The sequence below is a fragment of the Mandrillus leucophaeus genome, unplaced genomic scaffold (genome assembly GCF_000951045.1).
Source record: "Mandrillus leucophaeus isolate KB7577 unplaced genomic scaffold, Mleu.le_1.0 Scaffold1312, whole genome shotgun sequence".
Lineage (NCBI taxonomy): Eukaryota > Metazoa > Chordata > Mammalia > Primates > Cercopithecidae > Mandrillus > Mandrillus leucophaeus.
This window is the reverse complement of record NW_012101269.1, coordinates 307102-320190: the sequence shown is the minus strand read 5'-3', so window position 1 is coordinate 320190 and position 13089 is coordinate 307102. Positions and strand designations below refer to the sequence as shown.

At 36.8% G+C, this 13089-nt stretch overlaps 1 protein-coding gene across 5 annotated transcripts in view; it reads left to right on the top strand.

Annotated features, from left to right (window-relative positions):
- RGS5 (regulator of G-protein signaling 5) overlaps positions 1-8424 on the top strand; it is a 172473-nt gene extending 164049 nt beyond the window's left edge. For 4 of the 5 annotated variants that reach the window (XM_011972884.1, XM_011972880.1, XM_011972883.1 and 1 more), the window contains 2 exons: positions 1647-1813; positions 6813-8424. In XM_011972884.1, the coding sequence (XP_011828274.1) occupies positions 1754-1813; positions 6813-6974 (222 nt within the window). In that variant the 5' untranslated portion in view covers positions 1647-1753 and the 3' untranslated portion in view covers positions 6975-8424. Of the gene's footprint in view, positions 1-1646; positions 1826-6812 lie in introns of all 5 variants that reach the window. The other variant, XM_011972882.1, reaches the window with a different exon arrangement.
- Positions 8425-13089: the final 4665 nt, after the last annotated feature.

The following is a 13089-nucleotide window of genomic DNA, read 5'->3' as shown; positions in this document are numbered from 1 at the left end:
ATCCCGACATACATCCTCGGGTCACAAATAAGAATGTTTGGGAAGACTGAGATTTTGTCTCTACGCTTTCCAAAGATGCAGAATGGGTGATTCAGAGAGAAGTTGTGGGGATATGGGGTTAATGAGAATAAATTTGTCACAGAGTTAGTCTGTGGAATTATTTTTGCCTCCACCGTCTTAGACCTTATTGTGTGGGAGCTCGTAAGACTTCATTTCCTGGAAGCTAAAACGTGCCTGAGAATGTTTTCATTTTAACAGAGACTATCTGACACCTTTTGTTTAAGAAACAATGGACATTTTACCATGACAGAGAGAGAAACAAGTCTTGTATTTTTCTTTTAGCACTTACATTAACTCTCGTGTCACTAAGTTAAGACAAATAGTGCTGGAAATATAGTAGGAAATATTAGAAGAGAGAGAAAATACACCTGATTTTATCCAGTTAACAGGTTATCAAATGGTTTTAAAGTAATTCTTAAGGCCAAGTTTCTAGAAAAAAATTGTGGTTTTTTCTTTTTTTTTCTTTTCCTTTCTTTTCACAAGTGTTGAAAATTGTTTTTTATACCTACCATTGCTCCTAGATATATTTGTATTGTTAATCGATTGAAAATGTATTTAAGGTAAGTACAGGAAGAAGGGATCAAATTGCAAAGTATCTTGTTTGGATCCTGAAATTGATGGTGACCCTAATACAAGTTAATGATCATCCTAGCCATTTCCTTTCTTTAAAATTGGGTATGGTTTCAGGGTACTGTGAAGGGTATGAGAACAGTAAAATTATACAGGAGGTAAATTGAAAATGGAAAACTATATATAGTGTCTTTGTTTTTATCATTGCATACATTTTATGCTTGTGTGAAATCAATGTATTGGCAATGACTAATAAACACAAATTTAGAGCTTATAAAAAGAATAGGGAAAAAGAATAAATGGAAATTAGGCCAAAGGAAATGAATTCAGAATGTAAATATGATCCCTAAGCACAACTAATGTATTGCAGAAGTGTCTCCAGGTGGGGGCAAATTAGAGAAAACTAGACTTTAAAGTACTGGTGACAATAATCCTGCCTTCTGCCCGAGGGGGCAAAGGGACATTCGAAACGTGTTACTGAGGGTAGGTCTGTGATTTTGACACAGCCTCTGGAAAATTAGAGTATTTTCTCTCATTTGAAATCTTTACTTTTCTTAGATATTAAATGAACGTGAATTCTCTCCCTATACATTGTTTAGAATTTTGGTGTATATATATTTTTCTCCCAGTCCAAGTGCAGTAGAAAGCAGGCAGTCATTACTGGACAGTTTCTTTTCCAAGAAGCTGAATTATGCACCTCTTGAGAAGTAGCTTAGAATAATGGATAAATGCACGAACTCTTGAGTCAGACTTCCCTGGGTTTGAATTCTGGCTCTGCCACTTAGCAGCTGGTTATTTATGGGAAAGTCATTTGATCTTTCTGACCTCATTTAGGGAATGGGATATTGATAGCACCTGCCTCTTAGGTTTTTAAGGAAAATTAAATGAGTTAACATTTGTAAGATTCTTAACGTAAATGACAGAACAACGTTAAGTAAGATTAGGCTATATAGAAGGGTATGCCATTTGTTAAGTAAATTAATACATTTCTCCAACTGACTTTTTTTTCCTTCTAGATGGACTTGCCAGTTTCAAAAGTTTCCTGAAGTCTGAATTCAGTGAGGAAAACCTTGAGTTCTGGATTGCCTGTGAGGATTACAAGAAGATCAAGTCCCCTGCCAAGATGGCTGAGAAGGCAAAGCAAATATATGAAGAATTCATTCAAACGGAGGCTCCTAAAGAGGTTGGTCTGTGGGTAGGTGGGTCAGTTAAGGGCAGCTCATTAGCTCTCAGGAAGGATTTACATCTGAGACACAGACCTCCCGTTGGGAGCCAAAGGCTAGTCCTATTTGTAGTCAGCCACCTTATTAAGCACCCACTGAGTACAAAGGCAGAGCAATATGGTCAAGTATATATGAATATGAATCCTGTTCAGACCGCTTTCTAGTTTTATGGGTCTCACCTCACTAGCATGTAACCTCCAGTGGGGATCATACCAATGTGAAATCTTGCATGAGTTGTTGAGTCTCATTTCTTCCTTTGTGAAAATAAGAATAATGGAGACTACTTTATGGAGATGTTGTCAGGATTAAACTAAACAGTTGGTATAAAAATTTATACAGGTTGAACATCTCTGATCTGAAAATTCAAAATCCAAAATGCCTCAAAGTTTGAAACTTTTTCAGCACCATGATGTCACAAGTGGAAAATTCCACTGACCTCATGTGATAGGTCTCAGTCAAAATACAGCCAAAACTTTTTTCATGCACAAAATTATTAAAAATATCACATAAAATTACCTTCACGTTATATTTATAGGTATATATGACACATAAATGAACTTTGTGTTTAGACTTGGGTCTCATATTAAGATATCTTATCTCATTATGTATATGCAAATATTTCAAAATCTCAAAAAAATTCAAGATCTGAAACATTTCTGGTCCCAAGCATTCCGTGATATTCATCCAGTGTATTATTCCTTTCTCACACTGCTATGAAGAAATACCTAAGACTTGGTAAGTTATAAAGGAAAGAGGTTTAATTGACTCACAGTTCTGCATGGCTGGGGAGGTCTCAGGAAGCTTACAATCAAGATAGAAGGCACCACTTAACAGGGTAGCAGGAGAGAGGATAAGAGTGGAGTGAAGGGGAAAGCCCCTTATAAAACCATCAGCTCTCGTGAGAACTCACTCATTATTACGAGAACAGTGTAAGGGAAACTACCTCCATGATTCAATTATTGCAACCTGGTCCTGCCCTTGACATGTGGGAATTATTACGATTTAAGGTGAGATTTGGGTGGGGACACAGCCAAACTATATCAACCAGTATCTCAGTGTCTGAACTCATTAATGCCTAATGAGTATTTCTACAACTTTTCTTTGTTCCTCTTTCTTTTCCCATTCCTATTCTTTCCTTTAAACACCTCTCTTTTTTGCCCTCTCTACTCTTCTTTATCCTTTATTTTCCCACTTGGACTTTGCCATTTACACTGTAGTTGGGACAATGGCACATTTACTCATGAAAATCAAAATATAACAAGAAAGCCGTGCTAGAGATGTTGAAAGCCAATATACCACTGACAGACTACTAAAGCCCAGATTTTTGTTGATTTCAAAGAAACTTTGGGGAAGTTGATCTGCTTTTTTCTTTGTTATTTATAAAACCACATTGAAAGCCTATTGTGGAATTCAGGATGGCCACAGCAAGCCCTGTTCATCAGAGTTTGGTCAGGTTGCTCTAATTTCACTTGTTTCTTTTAATCCAGTCAGGAAATTGAATGTTTCATCAAGGTTTGGAGTCAAGCACAGAGGTGATCTGGGCAAGCCTTGTGAGTAGGCAGCAATCTACTTAAGATGTTTGAGAGAAAAAAACTCCCAAATATCCCTTTTCTACCGCAGACGCTCTAGATTCCTGGAGTTCCACCATTAGATATGTATTTCTTTAGTTATGAGTTACCCTAAATGTGTTTGAGTGGATGGACAAATTATGTACCTTGGTACTAGTAGATGTGCCTCCTCCGTGACACAGGGTTGGAGGTTAGGAGTATGCGAATGTAGAGTACTGTGGGTCAAAGCCACGAAAATGAAAAGGTCCTAGAAAGAAGTTAGATTTAGCTTTGATGTGGATATTGATCTTGAAATTCTCTCCAGATCACCCCTTCTTCTCCTCAACCTCCACCCTAAGCACATATGTTAGCTCTACCCTACTTCTGTTATCATTTGTGCGGGGCCATCCTTTCTTCTGTCAGCATGTTATTTCTCTGTATATACTGACAAGAAGATTAATTTAATATTAAATTGGACATGCATTTCCCCATTTCAAAGGATTCTCCAACTTACGTTCCTATCACTTGACTTCCTCTTCACAGAATTCTAGGATTTGCCGAAATACCTACAAATGGTGGAAACCCCACTCAGATAACTGTTAGTTACTCTGAGCTCTGGGAAAACATTATTGGTTATTATGAAAATATGAGACATTAATCTAAAATATAATTTTAAAATAAATAATACCATGGCTCGCTGAGTTACAAATAAATTGTGGTGACTAGTGACAAGACTATAATTAAAATAGCCTCGCCCTTCATTCTAAATGATCTATGCTTATGCAAGGGTACACTAGGATACATTAGACCCCAAATACAGGCATCCCAGGATAATGTAGAATAATGATCCTGAGCTAGGCATTAGAGAGAATGTGAATCCTACTCCTAGCACATGAAAAGCATTCAAGAAATATTTTCGAGATGAAAGCATGAAAATATCCAACTTCAGACATTCTTAGATGTGGGACTTTGGGCAAGTCTCTAGCTATAGCTCTCTAATCCTCAGTTCTTCTAACTGTAAACATCTTGTATATATGTATGTGCACCTGAAGTATGTTAAATCATAGCCTTTATTACTTAAAAAATTCTCCGAATTTTGTATTTTGACGTAAATATTTACTATTAATTTTGGTGAAATTGACCTATATAAGACCTAGATTAATTACCCAGGCAAATAGTAATCTGAGTTTTGTTTCTCTGAATACTCACCTCAACTCTTTAATACAAGACACTGACTGAGAGATACAATGGTAAGAATTGGAACTAAATTTAAACAAGAGAAATGGCCATGTGGAGGTCAATAAGTAGATAATTTATACATTGCAAATTATCATTTGACTATATTTCAAATTAATGAAATAATATTTTTTCTGGATAACTAAACAGATAAATATGTATCAGAATGACTCATTAAAGAAGGCTTAAGCACATAAAAATAATAAGAGAAATAGCTGCTATTTGCCAGTGGATACTATGTCCTAGAGGTTTTAAAATGCATCACTCCTTTAAAAATAAGATTAGGAGCTACTTTTATAATTTTTAGAATCTCAATCATTTGGAATAAGCCTGTTTACTCAGCTCAATACAGATATATATTTAATATAAGAGAAGGAAGAAGCATTGCTTTCAGTGTGGTGGGAAGAAAATAGACTGAGAACAGAGAAATCTATGTTACAGTCTCACCTCTAATTTGCACTAGCTGTTTGTGGGCATGTAATCTGAGCTCTTTGAGGTCTTCACATTTAAAGGCAGACATTGGACTTCATCGGCTCTGACGCTGATCCCAATTCTGACAGTCTGGTCTTCCACCAGGCCTACATAAAGTACACTGACCCCTTTCACCTCTGGAAAATCTTACTGTAGCTCAACACCCTTCATCCTGGACTTTGAAGCACAGTTCATTCCTGCTGTCTGTTCTGACCTGGCTCCTCAGGGAATCATGCATTTTGTCTCCAACTCTAACTAATAGCTGCTTCATAATTCTCTGAGCCCAAAGAACTCTATTCAGTACCAAGAACCTCTAACAGCCCAGGAGAGACCCAAAACCTTTATCAACATTTCAATTCACAATCATAGGCTGATTTGGATTCTATTTCTGTCTCTTTTACACTCAAAATCCTTAAGAATCATTAAATCTTACAACTTGGAGTATAAAGATTCCTTTAAACTCATAGTTAGCCAAGTTCAAACAGGCTGTACCTTGCACAACTCCAGGGGAACCATTCACATAGACCCTAGTATGGTTGCAATGTACAGGCCCTGCACTCAGGACATGTAAGCCACAGTGCATCCCAGTGCTGGAGTCTACTAGAGCCACATCACTGGGTTTCTGAATCTTCTCTCTACCGTTGATGAACCTTGAGTAAATCATGTAACATTTCTGTGCATCTGTTTCCTCAACTGTAAAATGTAGATGACAGCATCTATTATACCTCATAGAGTTATAAGATTAAATGAGTTCATCCTTGCAAAGTGCCTGGCACAGACCGAGCACTCAATAAATGTTAATTGCTCTTAGCTGTTTTCATTATTATTCTGCCAAAATGACTGTTTCCTGGTTTGTTTTTGGAAAGAACAAGTTTTCTTGTTCTTCTGGAGCCATGAAAAAGTCCTGGATCCCCAGTGAGAATTTACTTCTCTCTGTTCAATTCCTCCACTAGATGTGAAACCCAATATTGTGTTAGAATTTTAAAATTAGGCACCAGGGCCGGATGCGGTGGCTCACACCTGTAATCCTAGCACTCTGGGAGGCCGAGGCAGGCAGATCACCTGAGGTCAGAAGTTCGAGACCAGCCTGGCCAACATGGCAAACCCCGTCTCTACCAAAAATACAAAAATTAACCCAGTGTGGTGGCACATGCCTGTAATCCCAGCTACTCGGGAGGCTCTGGCAGGAAAATCAGTTGAACTCGGAAGGCAGGGGTTGCAGTGAGCCAAGATGGCACCACTGCACTCCAGCCTGAGTGACAGAGCTAGACTCTACCTGAAAAAAAAAAGAAAAAAGAAAAGGCACCAGGATACCTGGATTCAAATTCTGATTCTCTAGATTCAAATACACATATCAGTTCTGTGATCTTGGGGAAGCCTCTTAACCTTCTGCATACACATATTTTTTTCTATAAAAGGGAAGAATCATTCTCAGGATTGTTGTCAAGGATTAAATAAGTAATGTGTGTGTTAGCTTCTATGGGAGGTCTGACACCTGGTGGGTGTCTAATACCGGTTGGATGCATCTATTGGAACATCAGCTGTCTTAACCCATTGCCTATACAGTGAGAAGTGACATGTCTCACTTTTTAATGACTTTCCTCCCCTCTTATGTTTTATTGACAAGAAATTCTACCTCCTCCTTCATGCCTCGTCAAATTCTATAACCTAGGCTTATGTAGTGACCCTGTTTCCTGGCCCACAGGTGAATATTGACCACTTCACTAAGGACATCACAATGAAGAACCTGGTGGAACCTTCCCTGAGCAGCTTTGACATGGCCCAGAAAAGAATCCATGCCCTGATGGAAAAGGATTCTCTGCCTCGCTTTGTGCGCTCTGAGTTTTATCAGGAGTTAATCAAGTAGTAATCTAGCCAGGCTATGAAATCATCCTGTGAGTTATTTCCTCCATAATAACCCTGCATTTCCCATTAATCTACATATCTTCCCACAGCAGCTTTGCTCAATGATACCCACATGGAAAAATCCCAGGGGATGTTGCTTACTCTTTTTGCCCACATAGATTTGGATACTTATCTGCCGTCCAAAGGCCTTGTTTCCCTACTCAATTCTTCCTGCCCTGTTATTAATTAAGATATCTTCAATTTGTAGTCAGACCCAGTCAGAATCACAGACAAATCCTGCCTAAGGCAAAGAAATATAAGACAAGAATATGATATCAGTGAATGTGGGTTTAGGTAATAGATTTCCACCTAAATTGGTCTAAAACAGAATATAAGTGTGGACAGACCTATTTCAAAGGAGCTTAATTGATCTCACTTGTTTCAGTTCTGATCCAGGGAGATCACCCCTCTAATTATTTCTGAACTTGGTTAATAAAAGATGATAAGATTTTTATGAAGCAGCCACTGTATGGTATTTTAAGCAAATACGTTATTTAAAATATTGATCCTTCCCTGGCACCACCTTCATGTTAGCTGGGTATTATTAATAAGAGATACAACCATGAATATACTGTGTTTATACAAAATCAATCTGAGCACAATTCATATAGATTTCTCTTTTATACCTTCCTCACTGGCCCCCTCCACCTGCCCATAATTACCAAATTCTGTTTTAAATCAATGACCTAAGGTGAACAATGAAGTATTTTATAAATGTGTTTATGCTCCTAGACTATAGGTCAAATGTTTCCATTTTCAAATTATTTAAAATTCTTATGTGTTTAAAATTCATAAATTTCTAAATCCAATCATATAAAATGAAACTGTTGCTCCATTGGAGCAGTCTCCCACCTAAATATCAAGACGGCTACACACTAACAAGAGAAAATATGGTCAAGTCTAAAATGGCTAATTGTCCTATCATGCTATTATCATAGACTAATGACATTTATCTTCAAAACACAAAATTGTCTTTAGAAAAATAAATGTGACTACAGGTAGAGGCCTTCTAAGTGAGACACTTTTAAGGTACACTGCATTTTGCAAAAAAAAAAAAAAAGAAGTAATCTTTTAGCAACCCCAGTATTCCCTCACTGTTTTGCTTCCTGCATTAGTAAATTTTACTTACAGTCAAAAGTGCAGATTTATACTCCTGACATGCCTCATTCACAGCTAAATGATAGGCCATAGGAGTTTCGGTAGGTTTAAACTTTTAATTCTGTATTTCATGATTATAAGTCTTGCTAGAATTTTTTCTAATATTTAGTAGATTTGCTTAAATAATGATTCACAGAATTTAGTAACAGAATCAAACTAAACCATGTATGATGGTAGTCGAGATGAGGATATTAACTCAAAAGAAAGAGGGTGATTTTTAAAGGATGAATAAAATTCTGAAATGTTAAGTAGAAGACTACATTGTCTAGTCTTGTATTTCCTCCTTCTGTTGCTCTTTTTCATTCACACACTCTTAGTTTCCCATATTTGTAGCTCATTTATTTGGTTATTTCCTAAGAATGTTGAAAGTGAAGCAACTATGAGACTGTATTCTTCAGGTAAACACTGACTGTGCTTGTTGAATTTTCCCTATTTTTGTGACTTCAAGGATAATTTGCCCTGCTGAATACTTGCCATTTCACATTCTGAAAATGGGTAGAGTGGCTGGGTGTTCTGCCAACAATTGCTAGTGGTATGAATTCGTTCATATTTGCCAGTATTGCTCGCTTCAGGGAAACTCCTTCATCAAGCAGTCCAGAGCTAGGCCAGATCAACACTGCAATCACGACGTTCTCATTGCATGCAATTCTGTAGGATTGATGAGAAACTCAGACAAAAATTTCCAGAGTGCACTTCCAGTACCAGCTTCAACATCTGTCTACATTGCCCCCAAGTTAATAAAGTACCAACCCTTTACTCTCTCATACAGCTAGAAATCCAAAATCTTGGTGCATTATTTTTTCATTAATGGGAAAACATTTGAAGAAAAACAATTATTTAAAATTCAAGTATTTTATTCACATTATTTGAAATATCCAAATGTTTGAAAATTCCCAGATAATTAACTAGCTATTACAGATCTCACCTCGAGGGCTGATGTTATGAAGACTCCAATGGACCGTACTCACAAATTGACTGGACACCTTATGAAAGTGGGTAGATTTTTCAGTGGAAAATACGAAGGGCTTTTACCTTTTAATAAGCTGAATGTGGGAGGTAGAGGGCAGGAAAGGGCACCATGAGAGCAGTTCTGTGGAGATATAAAAGGAATGGAAGAAGGAATGCCTTATAGTGATATTGTGACATTATATCTATATATCTACATATATCTATCTATCTGTATCTACATCTATATAATCTTACATTTAAAATTGTATTCATACACATATTAGAAACTCTTCTAATATATGAAATAATAAAATTAAAAAGAATACGAACATTCCAGCCCCAAATGAGAAATCCAACATATTAAAATTGTTCTAGAAAATTTCTTTGAACACTTTTGAAAGTTTTTGGAAACTTAGAAAAGAGAGAAAAAAAAATCCTGTTACTAGTAATTTCCATGGTAATAGAGATAAAATACATTTTTTAAATTCTGGGAAATTAGAAAAAGTGTAGTGATCTTTTCAGGAACAACATGTGTAACATCTACTTATCACTCCATCTCCCTCCTCCTCTTCCTCTCCACGTTCCCTTGAGTAAATAAATATCTGGGAAAGCATGAAGCTTGATGCAAGAACACTGTTGTGCTGGAGTTTTCCTCCCCTGTGAAAATGTAACTACAGTTGGGAGTGCATTGAGGATGTAGAAAGGTGGTGGAACCAAATTGTGGTCAATGGAAATAGGAGAATATGGTTCTCACTGTTGAGAAAAAAACTAAGATTAGCCCAGGTAATTGCCTGTAACTTCAGTTTTTCTGCCTGGGTTTGATATAGTTTAGAGTTGGGGTTAGATTAAGATCTAAATTACATCAGGACAAAGAGACAAACTATTAACTCTACAGTTAATTAGGAGGTATGTTCCATGTTTATTTGTTAAAGCAGTGTGAATAGCCTTCAAGCATGTGAATAACCTTCCATCTTCCCCGCCACACAAACACACACACACACACACACACACACACACGTACACATTTTTTTTTTGTTTCTTCCAGGTATACACCTTTTAAAATGCAGAACTAACTGAGGCATTTCAGTGACTTTGCTTTCAAATCAATAAAGTCAAATGTATGGAAACATTTTGTGCCCTACTCTCCATACCCCATGTACTCCAATTCCCTACTGTATGAATTATGCTTTAAGTAGAATTCAGTGCCAAGGAGAACTTGGTGAAAGAAATTATTTTTATTTTTATCCTTTACAAAGCCATGGATTTTATTTGGTTGATGTGTGCTCTGTACACAAGCCATTTGAATAGGATGGAGCTGTTAATTATTTTCTAAAGAGTAACAGACATGCAAACATTTCAATAAAAACTGGGCCATTAACAAATAAATAAACTAATAAGCATTCCCTTCTAGGTTTACCAAACTGCCTATCCAATAACAAATTTGAGAATCATTGAAAAAGCCAGTTATATTTCAGAGAAATGATTTCATTATTGAAACTGTTCCCCCTAGCAGGTCATTTCCCCTTTTTCCTGGGAATTTAGCAAGTTTAGAAGGGAATGGTCATGAGAAGAAAAGGAAGAAAGGGAGAAGGGAAGTGGTTAAAAAGTAAGTGCCCAGACCTATGAAATTAATCCCTTTGTTAGGAAATATTTAAGAGCAGCTCAACTTGGTTGAAACTGGCTTTTGTCATCTTCCATATTTGCAGGAAAGTACTTCCTGACTTGCAATGCAGCTAGATGTAAAATTTGATTTTAACATCCTAGAAAGCCTTGACCAGAAAAGTCAATAAATATTGAGGGTCTCCTGTCCATATTTGGCTGCATGTGCCAGAAAGCAGAGAATGGAAAATGCAATTTCCAACATCCAAGCATCCAAACCCAAGGACTAGGCAACTCTATGTAGGTTTTGGACATAAAGTTTGGTGCATCTTGGTTTATCCTGGCTCAATTGCTATTAAACCTCTCTGGTTTATAGTCTCTTCATTCTATTAGACAAGGATGTATTGAACACTTGCTTTGCACAAGGCTCTTTAGTTAACAATTTAGCAGCTACTGTTATGTTAAACACACTTTTCACCAAATAGATTCTAAGGCAAACAAGAGCAATTAATATTTAAAGAAAGGCTTTCCCAGCATCACTTACCCATCCCGAATCTAAAAAGATCAACTCTTCCAATTGAGAAAACACTCCTGGCTTTGAATGGAAACTTACAGCAGAGAGTAATAGGCAACAACAATAACGACAACAACAAACATTTGGAATATTATTCTCAACTCACGGTTTAATAATAAATCTTATTATTTTTCTAGTAGAGAAACTACAAATCAGCCTCTTCAACATTTATATACAGTTTACTAAGCCTCTTGCAAGTTACTCGTTCTCTCACCTGAGGTATTTTTTCCTCCCCACCTCGCCCCTATTTCTCCATTCCTCTTCTCCCTTTGCAAGAGGAAATATTTAACATATTTGGGTCTAACTTCAATTATGTAATAATCAATACATTAAAAGCATTTAACTTCCTTTCTAGAAAAACGTACAAGCTAAGGCATAGACAAAACAAAGAGAAATGCTGAGAAATTTGCCACTGGAGACAAGTAATCTGAATAAATATTTGCCAAAAGTTCTTTCTGTGTCATATAGTGTCAGGATTTGAAGGCGCTATCTTCTTAATGTTGCAACTAGCAACTCATCCTCAGAAGACACAGCCAGGAGAATGAAGTAGAAGTGAAAGGTTTATAAATCCATTTGTAAGCATTTATCCCATACATTTTAAATTCAAGAACAATTGTGTTTATCTTTAGAATTTTGTATTCAATACTTTATGTACTATGTGACTCATGCTTCTGGATAAATAAAGCACCAAATATGTATCTGTAACCACAATCACACATATTATATTAAATATATATCTATATAACAGCCTCACGTGAGTCCTTCTTGACTCCCAAGTATTTTCTATATGAAACATTATTCCTTAAGATAGACTTGTGCTTTCACCATGCTTCTTACACCAGGTGAGCTCTTGATGAATTGGGAAGATGCTTACTAATAAAGGATAACTGTAATACAGCCTGACATGCAAATCTCAGGGAAATACAAAGTGCCCCATTTTCATAAACTCTGTTGACTACTTTCCCTTGGATTTAGGTGACAATAATTTATTGACTCAGCTGCCCTCACTGTTAGAAACTGACTGAACATATTATATCACTTGGATCCTGCAATATTCAGTGAGTATATTAGTTCCTTTCTCTTCCTTCCTTGGTGAAAGATCTGAAAGATTTGAAATCCAGATGCCACTGTAAGCAGCTTAATTCTGTGACCATAGATTTGGTGCTCAGGTAGTTAAGATAACGTGGGATTGAGACTGGGTAAAAGGGGATCATACAACTAGTGGGATTGGGACTGGGTAAAAGGGGAAAGTTTATATTCAGAAAGAAGCATTAGAAGAAGATTTATAAGGAGAAACCATGGAAAGAGAGAGAGAGAGAGAGAGAGACAGACAGACAGACAAAGAGAGATTAAAGAGAGTGTCTGTCTTGGTCTCTGGTAAGTTTCTTAATTTTTATTCCCAGGTCCCATGAGGCCTAGCTGTATTTAATATAGATATAATGCCCCTGAATCATTTCAATACCACCTACTCTCTCTTTATTTTAATTATCTTGAATGAGTTTCCAAGAGTTTTCACCAAGAACTATTATTAGAGCAAAGATCATCAACACCTCTTTGTTTCCCCTACAGAGAAGTGACATTCTCGAGATCACTCTGCAAATCAGTAGCAGAACAGAACAGAGATTAGAGATCAGTTTGACTGTCTCTCAGATGCCCGTTTGGTCTGATAAACAAAAGTAACCCCATATAATCCCTCACGACATTAGGGTTATTGACTCTAACTTGAGCAAAAGAGGCTAAATTAACCACTCTCCAAGCGGGAACCCATTCTACCATCTGTAAAAGTCAGGTAGGCCAA